General features: G+C 40.8%; 1 protein-coding gene across 4 annotated transcripts in view; it reads right to left on the reverse strand.

Annotated features, from left to right (window-relative positions):
• ARVCF (ARVCF delta catenin family member) overlaps nt 1-25,548 on the reverse strand; it is a 426,585-nt gene that overhangs the window by 81,805 nt on the left and 319,232 nt on the right. For all 4 annotated transcript variants that reach the window (XM_054006116.1, XM_054006118.1, XM_054006119.1 and 1 more), the window contains exons 8-9: nt 16,048-16,547; nt 5,274-5,457 (exon numbers count right to left, since the gene is read on the reverse strand). In XM_054006116.1, the coding sequence (XP_053862091.1) occupies nt 5,274-5,457; nt 16,048-16,547 (684 nt within the window). The remainder of the gene's footprint in view (nt 1-5,273; nt 5,458-16,047; nt 16,548-25,548) is intronic.

The raw sequence follows: 25,548 nt of genomic DNA on the forward strand, positions 1-25,548 counted from the left end.
AACTGAAAAAAATCTGCAAGGTGCAAGAGAGAATGAATGGTAATTTAATAGAGGGGAATGGTAATTAAGCACAGTATTAATTAATTTTTTTAAAGCCGTTAAAAGCCTTATTGCTTCTATAAGACTCAGAGTCATGATGTATAAGTGTACAGGAAATGAAAAGGAAGTCTGATTGTGACAGCACACTCTGACCAAAAGGTCTCACATTTCCACTCCTGACCAAGAGCAAACAGTGTATTATCTAAACAAGCCAAAGAGAAACAATTCAGCACAAACATGGAGAAACACGGAAGGTCTCTGGCACAGGTTAACCTAAATTTCATCTCTCTCACGGAATGATCCCATTAAGTGTACCCTTCCACTAATGAGCCTTAATGTCTTAGTCAAAGTTGAAGGAAGGATTGCTAAATGGCCCTTTTAAGAGATACATCAAGTCAGAACATTATTTAAACTGGATTATAGTATAGTTTAAAAACAAATGTTTCTGGATTGGAAAACCAGGCAGGAATTAAATAATAAAGAGACAGACAGTAATTAAAAGAGATATCTGATTTATTCTTTTAGGAGTGTGGAAAAGGAGTTTGAGGACATCAAATTTGCATACCAAATGAAATAAGAGAACTACCTGTGTTTATTACTGATTCTATTGGCAAATTCCCTTCTTCCTTCCTAGTCCCACTTCTCCAGCCCCACATAGCAGAATAGATTCAGAACAATGTTTTTGGGGAGGAGAGCTGTACATTGTTTATTGCAGCTAGGAAAAGGACAGCAACAGACCCGTGGTTTGCTGGTTTATGAGCAAATCAGGCTGAAGTTGCTCAAAGAGGGAGGCTTGCAATGGGCTGGTGATTATATTTCGGTGTTCTACAGCTCAGATCATCAAGCATGTTGTTTAAGAAAGCTGGAGATACTCATTCACAAACAGCACTTTAATATATAGATATACCCTATAATAGAACCTTCTCAAGAAGGAGTGTTGCTCAGATCATTGGGACTTGGTTCAGACTACTTATGGGATCACCTTGGGTTTTCCAAATATACACTGACAAAATGGAAATAACATCCCAAAGTCTAACCCTATGTAACACCCAAATTCCTTAAAATTGAGATACAGCCTCTGAAGGTCAAGAGTCCAGCAAAAACACTCCTGGAAAAAAGTTAAGCACATCATGCATTCCCAGATTTTCAACACTCCCTTATCCTGGTGGCCATGTTGAGAGAGAAAGGGAACTACCAAATTTTGTGCAACTTCCTGATTAGTATCAAAAGGCTTATGACTATTCTGCTCTGTCAGATGATCATCCCTTTCTCAGGAATCAGATATTGAATCTGACACAATAAGTGAAGCTTGACAAGGGAAGGGGCCATTATCGTTCCTTGGACCAGGAGGAAGATTAACAGAATTGAAAATCAGCATCATCTCCACAAATACATGAATATTTGACAGTTTCCTGGTGAAATATAGACGGCATGCAGCAACCCCAGTTACTGGCCACAATGTTCTAACTCTCAAGTTTTGCATTAACAGAATGAAATCTGAGGTTTTCCTTCTCGTCATTCGAAGACGTAACTGTTGGCAGGTTGCATACAGAGTGAAGATGGAGTGGCTAGGATTAGGGTGATGGATGGAACATACTTTTCATATTTCAGTCTAATATTGGGATACAAACAATATGAACTTGCCCCATGAATATAAAAGCGGCCCCCAAAACAAATATCTGTTTCTAAAGACAACAAAAAGTGTTGATAGGAAGCCCTGTCTTCCTCTGCTCCCTACTTGGCATTTCAAGATCTTGAGTATTCCCTGGTAGCTCAGAATAGTGTTTCATCTGGTTACAGGCTGTCCAGGAATTGTGACTCATGGCAGAGAAGAGACAGGACTTCGATGAAACAAATATCAAGTGGATTCTTTATTGAGGCTTCTGGACAGAGAGGGACATTATAATTCTTGCTGGTCTCAAGTTGCCAGTTATATCCTGTGTTTCTTAGCACCACCATTTGGGTTTTCTTAAACCCTGACTTAGATGTAGCAGTTACGGAATGGATTGCTGAATACAATTACGTACAGCCATCATGGCTAATGCTAACATCAAGCTTAATTTAAGTATTCCTGCCAGCTTGGTGAATGGGAGGTCTAGCACTAAATCATAAGGCTCCTTATCTTGGTTTGTTTTGTTTTTAAACTTCACAAAGTTAGAAGAAGTAGGTAGCATGTGCTGCAAGGCCTAAATAAAAAGCAGCTCCAGCACTGGAATCACAGTGACAGTGTAGAGATCTCAGCTGAGACACTAGCTCTAAACACTGGTATTCAACCATAGGATCCTTCCTTCCCTCACACAATGCACATATCATGCCCAATATCACTGCTAATATCACCAATCCCCCAACCTCTCCATCTGTGGATCAGTGCAAGGTAAAGAACATCAGCAAAAGCACGGACTAACATAGCAGCAATTCACATAGTGAAGCAAGGAGTTTGACACAAAGCCACCCACACTGGTTGGTAAATTTCATTAACATTCCTGAAAAATGCTGAACTAAAAGCAGCTGTGCATGTGTAATACGCATGCTGTGCACTGGCACTGCCGAGTCCAAGTGATCTTAATTACTTTTAAAAGCTCTGTCAAAATAGTTGCTCGTTTCTCAGTTAGTTCATTCAGAGAGCAGTGCAGTGTTCCCTTCAGAATCACCTGCAGAGAAGACAAGGTGGGCTTGGCAAACAGTCAAGAGGAATAAACTCCAAAGTACAAATAAGATCATGTATTTTTGCAAATGGTAAATATGTGTTACAGTTTGTAATTAGCTCCATTCGCCAAAAATTGAATTCTATGACCAACTGCTGCATCAACAGAAGAGCGGGCAAAGGGGCTTTAACATGGATGTCAAACAGATGGCTGCAGTGTAAGCCGGCTAAAACACCACAATTCATTGATGGCGTTAGCCATCTTATGTTGGTGATACATTTAATGATGAGCTGCAGAGAATCTTATTATAGATTCCAACAGATTTCCAACACCCATTATAACACTTTGTTCTTATATAGCCCTTTTTACCCATAGATCTCATAGTGCTTTACAGAAGATTGATATCATTACCCACATAATACAGAAGGAGAACCCCAGAGCCTGGAAAGAGCCCACGTCCTTACACCAATCCTTTGCTCTATGTATGGATCATCCTGCCTCTCCTTTAATGCCTCCTGATAGCAATGGGATAAAAATGGTTATATTATCACAACAATTCTGCTCTCTCCACACAATGGCTATTCATTCCAATACCAATTTTATAAAACAAAAGTTTGGTAAATTGCTTTCTTTAACTGTTGCATATTTTTACCTGAACAAATTCTCTGGATCACATACTCAGCATTCCAAAAGACTAGCTTTCTCTGAATTAAAAAAAAAAAAAAAAAAAAAAAAAAAAAAAAAAGGATAGATAGATATTATCTCCCACCCCCACCCCCATACGCAATAGTGATAGAAGACAGACTGTAGACATGAGGATTGCAATACGTTTTCATGCGCAGCTCTAGCAGTAGGCACCACATATGTTTATTACTGAGTGCCATTACATTGCCAAGTAGTTTCTTAAAACAGGACCACTTTAGTTATCTAAAAAGTGAGGTGGAATTCTGCAGCTAGCAGATCTTAACACTACACTAGCTCTGTATACCCATGTTCATTATGCTGAAGAAAGCTGGGTCCTGGAAATAAAATTATTGTTCTTTTTCCTCCAAAAGAAGCACCTTAATTTAAAAAACAAAAACCAAAAACCACACTTGCAATGCAGAACTTCTAGTAGATCAGAGCATTGCAGGTGCTAATAGAAAATTTATGACATGGATCAGGTTAATCTATTAACGATCAGTTTTTTGTCTGCAATCATTAGAGAATCTCAGACTCGTTCAGATAATCCTTTTATTCTCACCATAACTAATTTCTTCTTGCAAAACCATTAGAAAGTGAGGCACTGCTAAGGAAAAATTATGATGTCTGGATCCTACTCAAAGGACTTCCATCTCCAGGGGGACTGCAAATAAGTTCAGTAACGGGCCCTTTCAGAACACTTTTCATTACTTTCTGCATTCATGAAGTTACTCATGGGAATAGTTAGTGCAATTTAGAGACCGCAAGCCCAAGGAATGGAAATGAAGCAACTTTCTGAAGATATATTAATCAGTAGAAATCTGACAGAAGTACACTTCAGTGCACCAGAAGGTGCAATATGGAATCTTGATTAGTTTTGTTTGAACTATTAGACCTCACCATAACATTGTAGAATTTAACAGTGTATATACACAGTTTAATCTCTTATAGACTATTTACAAAAACCTCAAGGAAAAACATCAAAATGGAAGTCAGTCACTCTATACAGAATGTCAGTACCTTAGGCTGTGCTGAAGGCTCTTTCAGACCCTGTGTTCTAACATGCACTGTCCAGTTGTGGATGATTTAAGAAATGCAAATAATACCTAATCAAAGGTCTTTTTTACTGGGAACGGGTTCTTTAATGCTCAGCAGGCAAATTGTATCTAAAGCTAACACCTATGAATTACACTAAATGTGCATCTCTGACAGGTTCATAATATATATCCTACAGCTCCTCACTCACTGCAATCTGAAATCAAGTTAGTCAATATCTTCACCTGGGGTGTTTGCAGATAAACATAAATCAGAAGTCTTCTAGATTTAGCTTAAATCAATAAAAAAAGAGCTAACACTGATATTATGCATTCCCTCCCCAGCTGGGAATAATAGTCCACTTGTGCAAGAAGAGCGTCAAAGAACTGACTCATTTAGAAAACTTGTCATAAAAAACCCCCTCAAATGGGCAACTAAGGAAAGGACTCGACAAATGACCAGAATCAGTCTACTGATCCCAGCACACCTGATTAAAGCTGGATTTCTAGCACTTACGACTATGCCTGCAATAGCATATTTCTTTCTTGGGATATAACTCAGGAAATCACCATTCTTTAAGCACTGCCCCCACTAAGGGAAAGGTTAACATTTATAGCTATAATGTTCCATCTAACACAAATGACCAACCACTCACACAAATGCAACTGGAATGTCAGCACTTACAAGGCTCTAGTACAAGAGAACCTGTGGCAAAACGAGAGCCTCCCATATTGCCACATTGAGCTCTTAAGTGCACCTCTGCAAAAGAGATGCAGGATATTTGATTTCAAAGTCAGGGTAAATAAACCACTTTTTTAAACGTATGTTAAGATGGTACGAACCACAGAAGCACAATCCCTGCTCCCATCTTACCGCAAGCAGCCAGATGTGTTTTTGAAGACCGTGGTCCATTCAGCATCCCGAGGCTTAGAGTCCTCATTCGGCTCGCTCTCCCATCCGGAATGGGGGATAATCACCTCGTTTGTCAGTGTCTGAAGGCCATGGTTAATGATCACCATCTTCAGGGGCTCATAGGATGATAAGTTCCAAAGAGTGCCTTAGAGAGAAACAATGGTTATTAGCCAAGTTACAGTAGTTTACGGGTGCTCCTCATGCAGACTAACATTTCCAAAAGATTAAATCATAAAACAATTCGAAGAGGAAATTACTCACCTGACAAGATTTCTGAGAATACAATGTAACCACACGGTTAGGACTCACTCAGCAGTTATCAAAACAGAAAGCTATACCACCTTTCTAAACGCAGTTATATTTAAAACAGGTAGAGTGGTTGAAACTGCTGGGCCATATAATATACAGGAGACATACGATATGTGTTCATTAATCATCTACATAAACTATAAGTGTAAAGATTCAATATGATAGTATTCATTCTGAACAACGTGTTAATATCATTAAACTTGCAAATCTACTTCTGACAGAAAAAAACAACAACCCCCCCCCCAGTGCAGAGGGCAGTGCAAGGCCAATGCAGCACATAAAACCTCAAAATAGGGCTTAAACTGGATTTAAAGGGCACATAGCCCTGGTGTCGACTCTCTACACAGAGTTGAATTTCACCCCAGACTTTTTGCATTCCATATTTACTTTCATATTATTCACTATGTCACAGGCACATACGGTGCAGTGAGGGCATTATTCCTAGGGGAGACTGAGCACCCACAACCCTCTTTGTCTTATCACCTCGCCTTGATTTTGAATCACAGCTGTAGAAAGAAGGCGAATACCAAATCAAAGCAGCAGAAGTCACAAATGTAGGTTTTACATGGTCAACAATGCAAAATATCTTAGGGCTAGTCTACAGTTAAGAGTTTTAACAATGTAACTATGTCAATTAGGGGTGTGATTTTTTGCCAACAGTTATGCTGGTAAAAACCCCACTAGATCTGTTACACTAATATATAGGTACCTATGCCAGTATAGCTTATTTCAGTTCCTGAACTAGAATAAGCTGCACCAGAATAAGCACTTTGACACCGGCAGAACAGCATCTACATTCCGGGGGATGGGGGTATTTCTGCTTGAACTGTGCCCGCACAGATAAAGTGGCAGAACTTTGTAGAGTAGACCAGCCCTTAAAAATGGTTCATGGAAACATTCAGCACTGTACAAAGCAAAACATTACACATCAGTGATTTCAACTGAAAACAGAGTGATTCAAGAAACAAATGGATTCTAGATTTACTTTTATTTTTTTAAATGGATAATAATTTAGACTTTGAAATCAGAGGCCGAAGTACATTTTTGTAGATATCAGCCTGTTTCTGCTAATAAAGGGAAGTAATATAACCTTCACAAAGCTGACTAATTCAAGAAAGGCAAACAAAAAAAACTACTTCTGTTCGACTCATGCTTTCAGCTAATCACATCTCCAAACCAAAGGACAAAGTTGAAAGCCATATGCCAGACATTGCCATGAAAACTTATGCAGAAGTACAAATATCCTTCCAAATCTCAGTTTTACAAAGGCTATTCCTTACTGAGTTGGGATTAAAATGGAACATTCATTTAATAGATACAGAATTTATTAATCCTACTTGGTAACATTTCAAAACTATAAATAAGCATATATGGGGAGAGAAATAGGTACACAGCTTTCATCTCCACTGAAATGCATGAGAATGAAGGAGATTTTTGCAAGGACTGAATGGAAAAATGATAGAGACTTTCCTAAATATCCAGAGACACTTTCCTAATAATAAGTACCATTAATATGCATCCAACGTGCATCATTAGGTCTACACATTTTTACAAACTAACAACTTAAGTTGCAGATATGTGTCTTTAAACTCTTCATGTTTAAAAAAATTACAAGGAACAATAAATGGTCATGTCTGGACTTTTGTTTCAGTCACACATCAATCTCTTAAAGTTCACGGTTACAATGCCTGCAATTTTCTTCTCCCAAAACAAGTTTTTAAATTATCTACCAGATATTGACTCACTGGACCCAATTATGCCCAGGTATACTGGCGTTAATCAGGAGTAATGCCACTGAAGTCAGTGAGTTCTACCAGTGCAAAAATAGTGTATGTGAAACGAGGACCAAGCCCGGTACACCGGTCTGTAAACAAACAGAAAAATAAAGTTGTAATACTGAATCCTCCCTGATGTAGGTTGGAATGAAAGCTTAATGCTCACGCTTTCATTGAAAAAAAAAAAAAAAGAGACGGCAAATGTCTTTTGTCCTATTTTAATAGTGTGATATCCATATAGGATCATGTACATACTAGATTGGAAAGGGAATTTTATCTCCACTACCAGTAGTGAGTGGCAATTACAACCCAGGAGACTGACAACTAACAGAGTTTTAAGACTGACACTTTATGATGCCTCCAATTCAAAGTGGCATTTACAAAACCCAGGCATCTGTTTAGATGTAATTGAACACATTAATTATTAAACAAATCCAGTAGTAAACAAAAGAATTTACCTCAGATGTTATCACCCATCTTTCTTTACTATAATCTCTTTCTGGGTACATACATTATTATTATTTACTTGGCACACTTTACTTACTCAACACACACAGCACAATATAACGTGTGTGCTTTTTGGAAATTATTTTATTTAGCATTTAAATAAGATAAGATAATATAAATGACAAAGGTAAATTAGCTTTCCATTGTTACCAATTTATATATTAAATAAACATATCCTCATTGTTACAGAATCTACTAAACACCCTGGGAGTTAAGAAAAAAGGAAACAGGAAAAAAAAAAGCAGCTCAATATCGTCACTCAATTCTGAAAAAACAAAACAAAAGCCAATACCAATTTTCTTCTACTTCAGCTTACACAGATACATTGTAAAGAAAGCAAAGCCAACTATGTAATCAATGTAAAATCTTTATAATCGGGCGATACAGAATTGTTCAATAAGTTGTCATTAGAATCATATCAAACCCTTTGATTTAACAAGTTATCCATTCTTTATTCACATGCTTTGCTGGACTGTGAGTAGTCCCACTGACTTCAATGGGACTACCAATGTGCTTATAGTATGACTGGGGGTTGAGGGGAAAAAACACTACATAAAGGTCTGGAGAATGGGTGGTCTTGCCAAGCGGTCACAGCTGGGCTTAGGTCTGCCCACCGGGGATGGGAGTCACTGGGCAGGAGTTGAAGGAATCACAAGGCCAGGTCCTGTAAACAAGAGTCAGGCCAGGGTTGAAGACCAGAGATCAGAGGCAGTACAAGCCTAGAATCGGGAGGCAGGAGTTGGGGTCTAAGTCAGGCTGGAGTCAGAGACCAGAAATCAGGAGACAAGGTAAAGTCCAGTGTTGCAGCAGGCCAAGCTCTGTGTGGTTGCCCAAACAACTTCCTGGGGTTAATAGGGGCACATGGCTAATCAGAGGGCTGCAGGGTACTGTCACTCTGGGTCTCGTGGACAGTACTTCCAACGCCTACTCTCCACAGTGCTCCCTGGCAGTGCCTCTATGTGACCTCCTGGTGGGACTACGGGAATATCAGCCACACCTGGCTCTGCCGACCTGGGTTCTAGTCCTCAGGTCCTTGCAAACTATTTCTGTGGGCACGTTTATTGCATAACTGTTTCTTATACTTTCCTCTGAAGCACCTGGTACTTGCAACTAGCAGAACCAGGACACCAGAGAGATGGATCACTGGTGTGATGCAGTAGGACCATTCCTATGATTCCTATATTTCTACTCGCCTATAGTAGTTCTTCACCTGAGCTAGTAAAACATCAATTAAAAAACATGTTGAGATTAAAAAAAAAAAAAATCTTTAATCAATCATTCCGAGTTTGGAAGGGGCCAATATACAAAAGCTTGGTAGGCCACAGACACATTCTGAATAAAGTATTAACAGCTTATACACTTCATGTTTGAGTGGTTTCATTGTTAGAGATTCACAAAACTTTCTTCCTCTGAAACAGGATGTTTCCTCTCTTCACCCGCCCCAGACAACTGACTATTCATTACATTACAAAAGCTATTAGAGTAAATAATTTCATTTCTTTAGATTAGAGAAGAATCAACAAGGGAAATATTTTAAAAGCCTAAAAGAAATCTGAAATCTTCCTAATATTGGAATTAGGACAGGATGGTCCCAATTTAGCAATAAAATTCAACATAGAACAAAACTTATCAAAAAGTTTAACCCTCTTCTCAGACCTCAGACAAACCAGCAATCCTAATATTAGAGGATTTTGCAAAATTCTCCAGTGCTTGGGTACCACCTTGAAGACATCTGTGTATAGATTTTAATATACCCTAGGTCTGTAAAACAAGGATATTATCTCCAAATTTCTTCTATGTTGTCAGTTACTGGTAGCTAATTTCTGAACACACTAAATCCTACATGGATTCAAGAGAATCACATCTGAATTGCAGAGAATGGCCACAAAAAGAAAGTCCAGTCCAGCAAATATGTAATCAACTTCACTCATACTAGTTGTCCCATTTAAACGAACAGTGGGACTACTCGCATGAGAAAAGGTACTCATGGGCACCTTCACCCATAGTTTCTAAAGAAAATGTCGCCTATAAACGCTAACAAGTCCTTAAAAACAAATGCCCTCTTGGGCAGCCAAACAGCTGCTCCTTGTAGGGGCTGCAAGAGAACAACTTGACATCAAAGAGAACCTATACCTATCCCCCCATTTCTTCTGTCCCTTTTGGACTCAAGGATGCAACTACGGTTGTGAGGTTTTCAATTTCTCCCCCCCACTGTACAGCCTTTTTTTATGCTCCAAAGGAGGCATCGCTGAACTATAAAGAGAGAGACAAAAGATACCCCATATTATACCAAAAATATGCAAGTAGGATCTTTAAGATATTCAAAAGAAATAAATTACAAGACTCCAGTAGCTGACTATATGAGGGATACAGATCAAAATAATCCTTCTGTCAAACAGTACTCAGAGAGGGAAAACTTAGAAGATATGCAAAGAGTGGTCCAGGATAGGCAGAGCCTTGGTCAATCCCTATGCAACATTTGATGATGTGGGAAGGATTTAGATTCATGGCTGGCTATGTAGGGAAAATACCTCTTAAGAAGAGAGACAGATAATAAACAGAACAAAACTTTCTTTTCAAAAATGTGCGAATCAAGAAGGGAATTACATCAGAACTTTACATCCCAGCAGCCCTCCTGTGTCTTGGGGAACCAAGCCCAGGAAGAGGAACTCATGGTGGCAGCCATAGCAACATGATTTTAACCCCCAACAACTAAATTCACTCTACTTTTTTTTAAAAAAACTGTACATTAACCCTGCGTGAGAACAAAGTGACAAAGATTACCACCACCATAATTTGACCTCTGCCCTTAATTATTCACTGCATTTATTAGCATAATTAACATGTTAGCTAATAAAGTTAGTTTAAAAACTCCTGTCAATTTATCAATTCATTAAAATTACCCTAAAGATAAATCAAGTCATTAAAACAGTAACTGCAAGACAAATTCATCCATCAATGTTTTCCATGTGCCTTTACTAAAAGAATTTGCCTTTTTGAGCATTGATCAGTGGCTGGCATATATTTTAGGATTTAAATAAGAAGATATACTATTGCCTTGCAGAAGATAATCAATTTTTTCTCTCATTCTTAAGAGCTAGCTTGAATAGACATGTAGGTTTCAGGCTACCCAAGGCATCAAGCATAGGCAGAAGCAACAAGGTTGTCTTTTTAAAGTAGTTTGGTTGATACAAATTGTAACAAAGAAAACAGAAGCTATACCTGGTTTTTGTAAATCCTCACTTCACAGCATATAAAAGCAATTAAGCCCACAGTTCCAAATGCTGTGGGCCCCACCTTCCAGCAGCTGCCTATCATGGGCAGGTTTAAAGAAAGTGTGTCAAACACAGACTTGCTAACATCTTTTGAAATCCAAACAGAATCTTCTTTCTTACGCTGCTTAGTCGCAGAATCCAGTGTTACTATTAAATTAAAACAAACCAAGAACCTGTTTACTCTTTCATCTATGCAGCACACTGAATCATTTATCATCTAAAATAAATTGCATATATTCGCTGGGTGCTCTTGATGTAAGTTGATCTTGTAGTCATCTGTCTGACATGTATTATATTATATATGCAGTCTTCCCCCCCCCTTTTAAATTGAGCTCTGGTGATGGGAGTTGTGCATCCCAAGCTGAAAGAGGCCAAGCACAAGTCCTGAAGATAAATTACTGCATCATGAAATATATATTCTTTTGACAGGTTTCTCAACAGAAAAAAGGAGTCAATTCACCTGTAATTAGAAAATATGCTGCTCATATTAGTGGACTTCCAAGAAGAGTTAGTGCCCGCTGAAATGAATTCTGGCTAACTGTTAGGCTTCTATCATACATTAATGAATGCCCACAAGAAATGGTTTCTGATTGGCTGCATCAAACAGCAAGTTTCTACATAGAACATTATTAGATCAAAAGATTTCTCCTTAGAACATGTAAGGTCAATCATTTTTCAATTAAACCCAATTTGCCAATACAGAGTGTCAGGAGAATAATGTTCTGCACCACTTAAAATATCATGCAGTGTCGTTAAACAACAAAATTACATTTCAATGAGCACACAAAGAATGAAAAATTCATTAAAGCTACTAACTTCTGACTGCTTGTCAAAAGAGTGTAATAGAATTTCTGTCTTGCATATCTGATGGGAACATTTGTTCCACACCAAACCTTATCATTCAAGATAAAAACCTTTGCAGCTTTCCCAATCAGAGCAAATTTCTTGTTTTATCAGCTCAGCTCTCATTTCTGAAGTCAGAAAATGATCCATGGAAGGGGTAGCTTTGCACAGTCCCAAGAGGATAACTGTGGACTGATTCAAGGAAGAGCTCCACAGAGTAGCATTTCTGATTGCAGCTCAATTCATGGTGTAGCTGTGAAAGCCTTAATAAACTGAGATTTCTGCAGTAGAATAGGTACAGGCTGTTTGTGCAACCCTATTTAAAAAAAAAAGAGCTAGAAGATACAGCATGACTATATCTTTGGGGAATGGTAGGTACTTTTTAAGTGCCTAACATGCCTGACATCAGGGCCATCATGCTCTAACACCATTCTCAGATATACACAGAACTTCTGGTAAAAGAGCTATGATGTCAAGCAACAAGAGGCTTTCAGTTCTGAGGAGGGTGATACCACCAGACAGGAAAAGCTACACAGACTTACCTAGTCTAGCAGTAGTGTGATATCAGAATACTGAAACCCGACTATAGATTGCTGAGTGACACTATGAGTAATGCTTACCCAGCAACCTGCTCTCGCCCCAGCAGTGATTCTCACTGCCAGGGTCAACTGACTTAAGCTCGGACTGTGGGGCTAAAAAATAGCAGTGTAGATGTTCGGACTCAGGCTGGAGTCTGGGCTCTCAGACCCTCCCCACTTGCCAGATCTCAGAGTACAGGCACCAGCCCGAATCCAAACAGCTACACTGCTATTTTTAGCCCCACAACACGAGCCCAACACAGTTGACCTGAGCAATGAGACTCACCACCACAGGTTGGTTGTGGGTTTTTTGTGCCATGTAGATGCACCTAATGATTGTTTAACCTGTGTCCTCTCAGTGTTAGTATCCTAGGATACATATTGATGCATACATCTAGACCGGGTTTTGGTTTTGGTTTTAGAAGAGCTTAAGAAAGTCAGGTGCCCAAATTGCAATGGGATTTGGGGGCATAACTCACTTAGACCCTTTGGAAATCTCAGCACTATTTTAGAATACAACCACACCTAGAATGGCCAATTAATGGCTGGCCACAATTCAGATCTGAATAGCAATCATTATTACAATCAGTCTAGGTAACGTGTAACAACTGGTTTGAAGTTGCAGACTTTTAAAAGAAGCAATTAAGCTTATTCTTCTTTACTTCCATCTGACCCCGAACAAACTTCTGTATGGTGGCAAACATTCTCAAAGGTTTCGTTCCAGACAGAATAAAATGCATTCATGGCAAACAGATACTGTGATCCACTGCAGTGGGAAGGTATCCGGATACAAAAGTCAACTTATCATCATGAGAGCTCCAGAACTGTAACCAGTGTATGTAACACTGCATAGCATGCCGTCTTTTTGCAGTAGCATTGGCTGAATGCGCCTCTTGTGTTGTTTTAAAGACTTGACTCCTATTTCTCCCTGATCTCGTCCTTCGGAATTTTTTTTTTGATGGGCAGTTCATTCTCTCAGATGAGTCTGAATATCAGCTGTGATTCCACCAGCCTCAGCCCACACAAATGTTGTTGGAACCCTGTTCCCTTCAGCATTACTGCTTGAATGTTTAACACCCCGTTCTGACACTATTGCTTTAAGAGCAGAATTAAACTCACCCCCGCAGAGATGGAGATTAAAGAATCATCATCTGTTGCTGGACATCTGTTTAGGTTAACTTTAACATTCCTAGGGTTCCTCAGTAGAGAAAAAAACAGCTTAAAATAGCAAGTAGGAACTATACCTACATAAGGACGCAGAGCAAAATTACTAATTTTACTGCTGAGGTAGGATCAAATGGCACATACTTACATTGTGAAATTAATTCATCAGTCGGGATTCAAAGCAAACACCATTCAGAGGGAAAGGGGGCAAACTCCAGTTTGTTTTTGCCATCTCTGCGATGACTGATTATCACTTAACATTATAATGATGTTCCTCCAGAGTAAATTATAGACTAGCTTTTTCTTTTTTGAATCTGATGAAATACATGTATTCCTTGGCAGAGCTCTGGAAATGAGTTTTGAACAAACCAGAACTGCAGAGAAATGCATTTTACTTATCCACAATTTCAAAAAAAAACAAACAAACCCCAAAACCAAACAAAGTACAAAGTCAGCCATCCTGCTGAATCAAATACTTTAGCAAAAGGCTCCCCTTGCCTAGCTCTATGGAGAAGGGGGAGGGGAGGAGGGAAGCTAGTTAGTGGATTGCATGGTTAGGCCCAGTTTGCTGAATAAATAAAAATGCTGGAGGAAGGACAAACATCTCAGTACCAATATCCATCTCAACGGATGAGTGGTAAAAGCTGGCGAATTGCCAGAAGTTCTGCAACGATTATAGCATCAAATGTATTATGCCACATTTACGATTGAATTTGCTTGGCCGTTCCCAATACAGATGACGGAGCTAAACATTTCAGTCACACAGACTGATTCTCACATGCTTAGAACTTTCTGAAAAACTATTTTTGGAGAAAATCCTCCATCTGGTCTCCATCTAATTGTCATTCCTCCTCCTCTCCCACCCGACTCTCCAAAGAGGGGAAAATCTATGTTCCTGCCTTTGAGTTATGGGAGGCTGAAGAAGACTACGTCTCCACAATGTAAAGAGTTGTGGACACACTTTCCCACCCCCCTCCACATATGTAACTCAGTGGCTGAACTTTGAAACCTGGCATGTAATTCACTACTCATTTTGGAAGTTCAAACAAAAGCTGGTTGAATAATGGAGTCACAAATAATTGGGGGGAAAAAATCATTGCTAAGTATATACCAGCAGTTAAAAAAAAAAAAAAAAAAAACCAATCATGCCTCCTTTTCTGATATTATAATGAACATTTCCCCCTCCCAAAACGGTCTCAGCAGCAGCCTCTGTGCCTATCAATCTGAACATTTTCCAGCCTTCAGCGCTAGCCACACAACCTCACCACATATTCACAGCATCTTGGTTTTTCCCCTGAATAGATAGGTGCATGCAGTTACACTATGACACACTTAATACAGCAGCATCCAGTGGGGCTCATAACACCAGGTGCCTAAGGGCATGTCTTCACAGCATAAAACTTGAGTTTTGCCCATAACCCGACTCCCAGCTACACACAAATCTCTAGTTTGAGTTAAGTGGTGCTCTTAGGCCTCTTGATGCTGTAACTAGTAATGTAGTGGGGCTGTAACTAGTAATGTAGTGGGGCTGTAACTAGTAATGTAGTGGGGATGCAACTCACTCTGTGCTGTTAATCCAATCACTCTGTGGGCTGGTCTACATTGGGGGGGGAGAAATCGATCCAAGATACGCAACTTCAGCTACGCGAATAGCATAGCTGAAGTCGAAGTATCTTGGATCGAATTACCTGGGGTCCAGACGGCACGGGATCGATGGCCGCAGCTCCCCCGTAGACTGCGCTACCGCCGCTCGCTCTGGTGGAGTTCCGGAGTCGACTGTGAGCGCGTTCGGGGATCGATATATCGCGTCTTAAAGAGACGCGATATATCGATCCCAGATAAATCGATTGCTACCCGCCGATACGGCGGGTAGTGAAGATGTACCCTAGGTAACTCAAGTGTTGTTGCTCTCACTCCAGCTAGGCTTGCTGGAGTGAACGGACTTGATTTGTTACATATATGTAGCCCTCTTAGGGCTCGTCTTCCCTGTAACATCCTGGAGGGCCCAACGCACCCACAAACCTAGACTTCTATGGTGTGGAGTTCCCTAGTGTACTTTGAACTTTTAGTGCACAGCAGCGGGGTCCACACAGACAGTGCACAGCCTGCTGCAGTGCTGTAGATTTACACCCCCACATGCCGCACACTAACCCGTCTTATAGATATGCCCTTAGACAAATGACTGCAGCCAGGGGTTCATAACTCTTAGATAATCTTGCCACCTTCAAAAATTCTTGTTCCCGAAACCAATAAAGTCTTCCCCTGAAAAAATACAGACACTGACCTGTAATGAGCTCTCTGACTTCCATGTCGTTTGTCTTCCGCAATAACCTGATCAATGCCGGGATCCCATCGCAGTTCTTTATAGCCACCTTGTTCTCATTATCCTTCCCGTAAGAGATGTTTCTGAGAGCCCCACAAGCTTTGCGATGGACCTCTGGCTTTGGGTGATCTAGCAGACCCACCAAGATGGGAATCCCTTTCAGATGCCTCACATCCTTTTTTATTTTATCGTTTTCATAGCACAGGTGCTGCAAGTATGCTGCCGCGTTGGACTTGACTGGATCGATGGGGTGACTGAGCATGGCAATCACTTCAGGGAGGTCAGGGTCCCGCCACCTGGGGTCTTTGCGGATGCTGTCAATGGAGGGGGAACGCTTGCCCAGGCGTTCGATGCTGGCCATGCTCCCCCTCTCTGGCTGTGCTAATGGTGCTGCGTAGCCACCGTGAAGGTAAGGGATCCTCTCGTCAACCATCTCTGACTCAACAGGGTCATCGTAGCCCCTGCACAGAGAGGAACATTCCAAAATAAAAAAAAGTGTTTTTAACATTCAGTGCTGCTAAGCCAGGATTAACATCTGGGTGATGATCAATCTTTTTAACCTCACATATGCATTAGTGGTAGGATATCTGCATTTTTCAAATAGTTTTTCTGGCCATACAAAAATTAAGCAACATTAAACATCACTCAGCAATGATGAGACCATAGCATAGAATTTGTTTGGTGAGCAGTAAAATAATGACAGGAATTGTAAGTCAGCGACACTGCTTTCATTTAGGTAATTTACCAAAGCAATTATGATAGAACGGGGTTACATTTAGTGGGAAACACTAAACCTCATTAACGATGATCCTCTTATGAGGAGCTAGAAATCTAATTAAAGGCATCCAGGATATGGACAGAAAGCACCTCTAAACTACTTGTAGTCCCTCCCCAAACACTGCACCAACAAACACTTTTAGCAAGTATAACAAGGTCCATTACATTTCCAATTCAGATCATGTGTTACTGGGGCCAAGACAAGCTCCCTCAGTTCATCAATGATCATTTGCAAAAGGTGGTCGAACACCCAAGTTTTGGAATCGGAGTTCATACCAAACAGATCTTCTGCAGAGTGGTCCAGGATTGGGGCACTCAACTGATAGTGAGGAGGTCAGGGTTTCCCAGCTTTGCCACTGAACTGCAATGTGACCTAGGACAAGTCACTTCACCCCTCTGTCACTTCCCTCCCGGACAGTGGCTAACCCTACATGCAAGCCCCCAGCTGCAGTCAGTCATCCTGTGCACTAGGAACAACTGTACTGATCTCTCTCTAACAGTGCTGTAATTTACTGTATATCATTTGTGAAATAAGGCCAGCCACAACCACCCAACATATTTTTGCCCTCCGTAGAAAAGCCCTGATTTTAAGAACAGTATATGATAGTAGTTGAAACTGACTTTTTAATGGCAATTGCTGTAATTCTATCCTACTTTGAAAAAGATCGTATCTTGAGCAGCCGGTTGTGAAGTTTCTTCAATATATTTGTAAGGAGATGCATTTTCAGCTTAAGAACTTGTTATTGAAAGAGACAGATAGATCTAGTTTATCCTTTTGTTCAAAATGACATTTGGGAGGGGGGCCTTACCTCTCACATCCTGTAGGCTCAGCATTTCACAAACTATCTACAGCACAGGTAAAACACAGTAACCAGTGGGGCAATGGGTAAAACCCCACCAGTGCATAATGTACTGCACAGTAGTGGTGTGAACGGGGGGGGAAATCAGCCACAGATGTAGGGGCCACCAATCCTGAAAACACATGAATATTCTTAACTTTATGTACAAGAATGAACCCACTGCCTTACAGAATGACTCATGTATAAAGTTACAAATGTGTACAAACATTTTCAAAAAGAACAGGAGTACTTGTGGCACCTTAGGGCTAGTCTACACTACCCGCCCAGATCGGCGGGTAGAAATCAATCTCTCGGGGATTGATTTATCGCGTCTCATCTAGACGAAGAAATCGATCCCCGAATCGACGCGTGTACTCCCACCTCGTCAGGAGGAGTAAGTGGCGTCAACGGGAGAGCCGCGGTGGTCGATTTGCTGCTGTCCTCACAGCAGGGTAAGTCGAATAGGATACGTCGAATTCAGCTACGCTATTCACGTAGCTGGATTTGCATATCTTAAATCGATTTCCCCCCCCCAGTGTAGACCTAGCCTTAGAGACTAACTAATTTATTTGAGCATAAGCTTTCGAGGGCTACAGCCTACTTCATCGAATGGAACACACAGAAAGAAGATATTTATACATACAGAGAACATGAAAAGGTGGGAGTAGCCATACCAACTGTAAGAGGCCAATCAAATGAGATGAGCTATCATCAGCAGGAGAGAAAAAAAAAACTCTGAGGTGATAATCAACATGACCCATAGAAGGTGTGAGGCTATTTTAACATGAGGAAATAGATTCAATTAGTATAATGACCCAACCATTCCCAGTCTCTGTTCAAACCTAAGTTAATTGTATCTAATTTGCATGTTAATTCAAGTTCAGCAGTCTCTCTTTGGAGTCTGTTTTTGGAGTTTTTTTGTTGCAAAATTGCCACCTTCAGGTCTGTCACTGAGTGGTTAGAGAGACTGAAGTGTTCTCCCACCAGTTTTTGAATGTTATGATTCCTGATGTCAGATTTGTGTCCATTTATTCTTTTGCGTAGAGACTGTCCGGTTTGGCCAATGTATATGGCAGAGGGCCATTGCTGGCACATGATGGCATATATCACATTGGTAGATGTGCAGGTGAAAGAGTCCCTGATGGCATGGCTGATGTGATTAGGTCCTATGATGGGGTCACTTGAATAGATATATGGACAGAGTTGGCAACGGGGTTTGTTGTAAGGATAGGTTTCTGGGTTAGTGTTTATGTTGTATGGTTGCTGGTGAGTATTTGCTTCAGGTCCGGGGGCTGTCTGTAAGCGAGGACTGGTCTGTCTCCCAAGATCTGAGAGAGTGAGGGATCATCCTTCAGCATAGGTTGTAGATCTTTGATGATGCGCTGGAGAGGATTTAGTTGGGGGCTAAAGGTGACAGCTAGTGGTGTTCTGTTATTTTCTTTGTTGGGCCTGTCCTGTAGTAGGTGACTTCTGGGTACTCTTCTGGCTCTGTCAATCTGTTTTTTCACTTCAGCAGGTGGGCATTGTAGTTTTAAGAATGCTTGATAGAGATCTTGTAGGTGTTTGTCTCTGTCTAAGGGATTGGAGCAAATGCGGTTGTATCTCAGAGTTTGGCTGTAGACAATGGATCTTATGGTGTGTCCTGGATGGAAGCTGGAGGCATGTAGGTAAGTATAGCGGTCAGTAGGTTTCCAGTATAGGGTGGTATTTATGTGACCATCACTTATTAGCACAGTAGTGTCTAGGAAATGAACCACTTGTGTGGATTGGTCTAGGCTAAGGTTGATGGTGGGATGGAAATTGTTAAAATCATGGTGGAATTCCTCGAGGGATTCTTTTCCATATGTCCAGATGATGAAGATGTCATCAATGTAGCGCAAGTAGAGTAGGGGCATTAGAATAATGCTTCCTTAGCTCTCGTCCCCTAAGTCAGCCATAAAAATGTTGGCATACTGTGGGGCCATGCGGGTACCCATAGCAGTGCCGCTGACTTGGAGGTATATATTGTCCCCAAATGTGAAATAGTTGTGGGTGAGGACAAAGTCACAAAGTTCAGCCACCAGGTTAGCCGTGATATTATCGGGGATACTGTTCCTGATGGCTTGTAGTCCATCTTTGTGTGGAATGTTGGTGTAGAGGGCTTCTACATCCATAGTGGCCAGGATGGTGTTTTCTGGAAGATCACCGATGGATCGTAGTTTCCTCAGGAAGTCAGTGGTGTCTCGAAGATAGCTAGGAGTGCTGGTAGCGTAGGGCCTGAGGAGAGAGTCCACATAGCCAGACAATCCTGCTGTTAGAGTGCCAATGCTTGAGATGACGGGGAGCCCAGGATTTCCAGGTTTATGGATCTTGGGTAGCAAATAGAATACCCCTGGTCGGGGTTCTAGGCATGTGTCTGTAAAGATCTGTTCCTGTGCTTTTTCAGGGAGTTTCTTGAGCAGATGGTGTAGTTTCTTTTGGTAATCATCAGTGGGATTAGAGGATAATGGCCTGTAGAATGTGGAGTTAGAGAGCTGCCTAGCAGTCTCTTGTTCATATTCCAACTTATTCACGATGACGACAGCACCTCCTTTATCAGCCTTTTTGATTATGGATGTCAGAGTTGTTCCTGAGGCTGTTGATGGCGTTGTGTTCAGCATCAGGGCCTTGTTTATTAAAGTTTCAATCAAAAGACTCACACATAGTAAACTCAGTTTATCTGCCTCTGAAGGATGAAGGGCCGAGTTAGTCCTACAAGGATCTGAACCTGTGTTCCAAGGAATCTAACTGTTTTAAACCAGATGCTAAAGATCACTAAGCCATCCACACAGCTATGGTGTACAATGGGGTTTATTCTACCCCTCTTCCAATTAAAGCAGTTTTTGTTTCTGCTACAATAAAGGAACTTCTAAGAAGTTAATTATATTACTTCTTTCATTGCTCAGTAAACCTGACAGATGGGATGACTATCAATAGAAATTAAGGTTACTATTTAGCAAAGCCACACAGAATCCAAGACAACACAGCCTTTCCCACACACTGTGTGTGTGTCTGTGTGTGTATATATACACATACACGTACTGCAATTTTAATTTTAAAAACAGTCATGAAATTGCAAGTACAGCTTCTTTGCTTTATTTAAACAGTGGAAGCCTTTGCCAGCTGCCATTGTTCTGGGCAGATTGGTACTGTGGCTCTCTCAGTCAAGCAAGCAATTTTAATTGCAGGAAAGAGGTCCTTAAACTTTGATTTTAGGCACACATTGTGCAGTGCTGAAATATTCCTGATGTCATCCAGAAGGAAATATAGACTATTACTATTTTGCAAGAAGGAACACAGTATTATTCTAAGGGACTGCTAATTAAACTAGAACCCCGAGGAGAAGAGCAACTGGGGACAGGGTCTGAACTCAGAGTAATACAATTAACGTCTATATGTTAAAAGCATCTCTTCCAACTTTAAGTTACTTTAATTGCTGATCTTAACCAGAAGTGAGGGGGCGGGGGGAAGAGGATATAAATCGGCAGGTGTTCAAAACACTCTAAGAAACTGAAGAAAATCCTTTTATTGATGCAGTTATTTGTGTATGCATAATTCATTACTTTCTTTAGGCTGTAATTTACAGTATCTGAACAGCCATTACATTTCCCGTTATGTAACAAAGCTGTTTTCAGTCTTCATTATAAGGGGAAGTAATAACATTAAAATGATTTATTCCCATATAAAAGACAAAAAGGATAAAGAAAACACCAAAACTCTAATGCAATGAGCAAGATTTTGTTTTTACATACACAAACCGAGTACAACCTGCACTTGGAATACAATGAGAACGTGCTAGCTCCTTGCCTCAATCTTGCTCCTAATGCTGTATCTTTACTGTGCCCGGCAAAGCAGTAGAGGGAGACAGAGATGAGAGTAAACAGTCACCCTCTACATGGCTGCTGTTGTGACAAGGTAACTTGTCAATCACCAAGGGTCAGTCAGATCAACTGTCTACAAGGTAACTACCTATAACGTCAATTGAACTGTAAAATTAAATAAAGTATTATTCTCTTCCCACTAGCCATGGGGTTTCCATGTATGAAGATGAAGATAATTATTGTCTAGGGATGAGGCCTGTTTGACTCACCCCAGTGAAACCTCTCTTCAGCTCAGAATTGGTCTTGCTGTTCAAACTGCATGGGCAGTCCGCCGTATGTCCAAACATAGTCCTCTTGATTTAATCAAGTCTGCCCACAGAAATCAAATTGAAGACTGTAATGGTGTTGAGTCAAGTGAAAGCACCATGCCCTCTTGTATGACACAATGCTAAATTATTATATTACCAATTATTATTAAAGTATAAAATATATTAAAATTCTCATAAAATATATTTACAACTCTAAGAAAGGATCAAATCCAGTTTTAGTACTTTGTAGAACCAGAATGGGGAGAAAAGATTTTTGTGCCTCGGATTACTCCAATTCGAAGCTATGGATGCAACCCAACGACCTATTGATTTTGCTGAGACTTGCTGTAAAAGTATCACTCCCTGATGAAATCCAATCATTTCAGCACAACCTTGTGTTCAATATGAGAAGGTATCAAATGCCTCATATTCCCTGAGAGGGGATGTGCTCCTGAGCCCCTAAGCCAACAAAAGACTCTGTGTAGATCAAAGTCAAGGAACGCAGATGAAGAAAAAGAAAACACACTCCTTTGTAGCCATCAGCAACAGCTCTTGACCAGTCAAGCAGCGCCACAAAAACTGCCAGCCCATAGTCAAACTAGAAGCACAAACGGACAATGAAAACACAAAAGCCTGAACTGCACGAAATGTTGGCAGGTGCCCAGTGTTATTAATTCTTGATCCTTTTATAAAGTCTGATTCCTGCACAGGCTTTTCAAGCTTCCCTCAACTCTGTTCCTACCAACCAAAGCCTTCTTCAATGGGACAGTTATTGTAGTGAAACAAACAGGATTACAAATCTGTTGCCATCCCTATAGTACATAAAGACATTTGCCTTCAAACAAGATCAACAATTACTTTAAAGCATTTTCTGAGGAACTATTAATATGGTGTATGCAGTGTTAATAAGCGCGCACAAACTTTGGCTCAACACACCTCACCTGAATGAAAAAGGGAGTTTTTCCTCATCCAGTGCTTGGCTAACCTATCAGAAACCGTCTCCCCATCCAGCACAAACAACATCTGGAAGTTTGCCATGCAGGGCAATGAGTTAATATCTGGGAATCCAGACCTGATGCAATGGAACTAAAGGCAATAGAAGAGGGCTCACATGTTTCTGTCTGAGCCTAGGTTCAAAACAGTGATAAAGTCATTAAGTCAGGAAAAGAAAAAGAAAAAAACAGCAATTTAAAAAAAATGGAAAAAAGCTTTTGGGGGATTTTAGGTGAGAAACTTGAAATGTCAATTCTGCCTTTCCTTAATAATGTCAAAAGGCAGGAAGACACAGCCAACTAGAACAGGTCATTTTCCATCTGCAAAGAGTGCAGAGGTGTTCACGGACATCCACAAATATGGAACAACCACAAAGCCCCAGGTGGCTAATAAGAAAAACAAGCTTGTTTTGTTGAGGTGGAATCTTAAAATTAAAATAATAATAATAATAATAAAAAAAAGACAATTCTGAACTAGAAGCACCAGAGTGTTCTTCATTCAGCCTGACTCTGGCCAGGCATCTCAGTATACTACCATCCCTAGCAAGATGGTGTCAAGGTTAACTGCATTCTGCTGTAATTTTTATGCTTACCTGGCTCCCCCCCATTTTTTTTTTTTTAAATAAACGGACCTGCATTGAAAGTACTTGCCTGTGCATTGCTATGAAATCAAAATCTGATAAGGATGTAGCCCTGTTCAAAGCAAAAAAGATTAGCTACCTAGAAAATTTAATTTTCAAAACACAAGTCCTTTTATTCGGTTTAAAAAGCATCAAAAACAAAGATACACATTACTCATCTCCCAATTTCAAATTCCCACAATCCCTAGGTTTAAAAGTAGAAGGGATACTGTCATGGTTATTAGAACTTCAAATTGGCTTGCTTGGGTATTTGGGATGTTCCAGACTATCTTTTACTTTACAAGTGAGTTGTAAGGTTTTCTTCTTGTGTTTTAATTGGATTTGTGCCCTTTTTTTATTTACTCTTTCAAAATATATAAAAAGAGGCCTGAAAACGCTTTGTTTTATAAACATTAGAAATTCAGGTTCTATCTAGCCTAGAATACTCTATGGCCATGAATACAACAGGGGATTTTAGGAAATAAACCAAAAATCAAAAACAGCCCATACCATTGATACTCCACCAGTGGAATGCTGACACTAGAAGAGACAAGAGTATGAAAATTGAGCAATTGAGAGGGAGAAGGGATTTAGAATTAGACTGTTTAACAAAAACTAGCAAAAACCAGAATTGTAATATCCATTTAACTTATATAATCAAACAACAATGTGGGGAACGGAGGCTTTTGTTAAAATGATTTAGCATTTCCTGCCCCTCAATTAAATTGTGTAAGGTCACAATATACATCCTGTTAGACACCAACAAATGCTCCAGCAAAATTAAAAACAACACAGTTGATAGTCCTGATATTTCCAACATTAAAAAAAATGCAGAAACCCCTTGTGTAGATATAAAAAGTTATAAAGGAAGCACACAAGGCATGAATCCAATTTAAAAAAAATACTTTTACATGTCACCTTTAAAAGCAAGCAGGGGACCTATTTTACCGAAGAATCTAAGTGCATTTCTCTCACCCCAACTTACTGTGGAGCCCACTGTAAACAAACTTGTGCACATTCCTCATGAACAGAACACAATATGTCAGTTTGCTCCTTTTAATAGCAATTCATCTGGCAGCAAAGATCAGGCAAAAAGAAATTCCATCATTGTTTTTATCTTCCCTAGTTATAATAGGGGACAAATGCTAACAAAGATTCATTTTTAGGCATAAAACTTTTACAGTGTCCTTTTATGAATGAAGCCTTCACTCAATGCACTAGTTTGTGGAATGCAGGCAGACATTAATTAGTCTTGTATTTGACATACTTTGGTGGTTTAATTCTTTTTTTAAATATGCATTTTAGACATACAAGGGCACATTCAAAGGGGCTTCAGCATCGGTCTAAAATTCTGCCAGGTGTCGTTTGCCAGGAAAAATGATGTAGTGACAATCGTTCATGGGGATGCCAACTTTATACTCATACAAAACTGAACACCCTTGCTCAGCTCCCCGCCCCACCCCTCCTCCGAGACCCTACCCCCACTCACTCCATCCCCCCACACTCTGTCACTCCCTCTCCGCAACCTTCACTCACTTGCTCATTTTCAGCTGGCTGGCTGAGGGGGTTGGGGTGCGGGAAGGGATGAGAGCTCTGGCTGGCAGCTGGGGATGAGTAGGTTTGGGGTCCAGGAGGGGGCTCTGGGATGGGGATGAGGGGTTGGGGTGCAGGAGGGGGTTTGAGCTCTGGCTATGGGTGCAGACTCTGGGATGGGGCTGGGAATGAGGGGTTGGGGTGCAGGAGAGTGCACTAGGCCGGGACTGAAGGGTTCAGAGGGGGATCAGGGCTGGGGCGTGGTGTGTGTGTGCGCGTGCGCGGGCTCTGGGGATGAGGCGTTTGGGGTGCAGGAGGGGGCACCAGGTTGAGGTGAGGGCTCTGGCTGGGGATGAGGGGGTATGGGGAGCAGGGGGCTCCAGGCTGGGGCAGGGGGTTGAGGTGAGGGCTCCAGTTGCAGGTGTGGGGCTGGGGATGAGGGGTTTGGAGTGTAGGAAGGGGCTCCGAGTTGGGACCGAGGAGTTCGGAGGGGGATCAGGGCTGGGACAGGGAGTTAGAGATGAGGGCTTTGGCTGGGGGTTGAGGGCTCTGGG

This window comes from Malaclemys terrapin, chromosome 16 (genome assembly GCF_027887155.1).
Source record: "Malaclemys terrapin pileata isolate rMalTer1 chromosome 16, rMalTer1.hap1, whole genome shotgun sequence".
NCBI lineage: Eukaryota > Metazoa > Chordata > Testudines > Emydidae > Malaclemys > Malaclemys terrapin.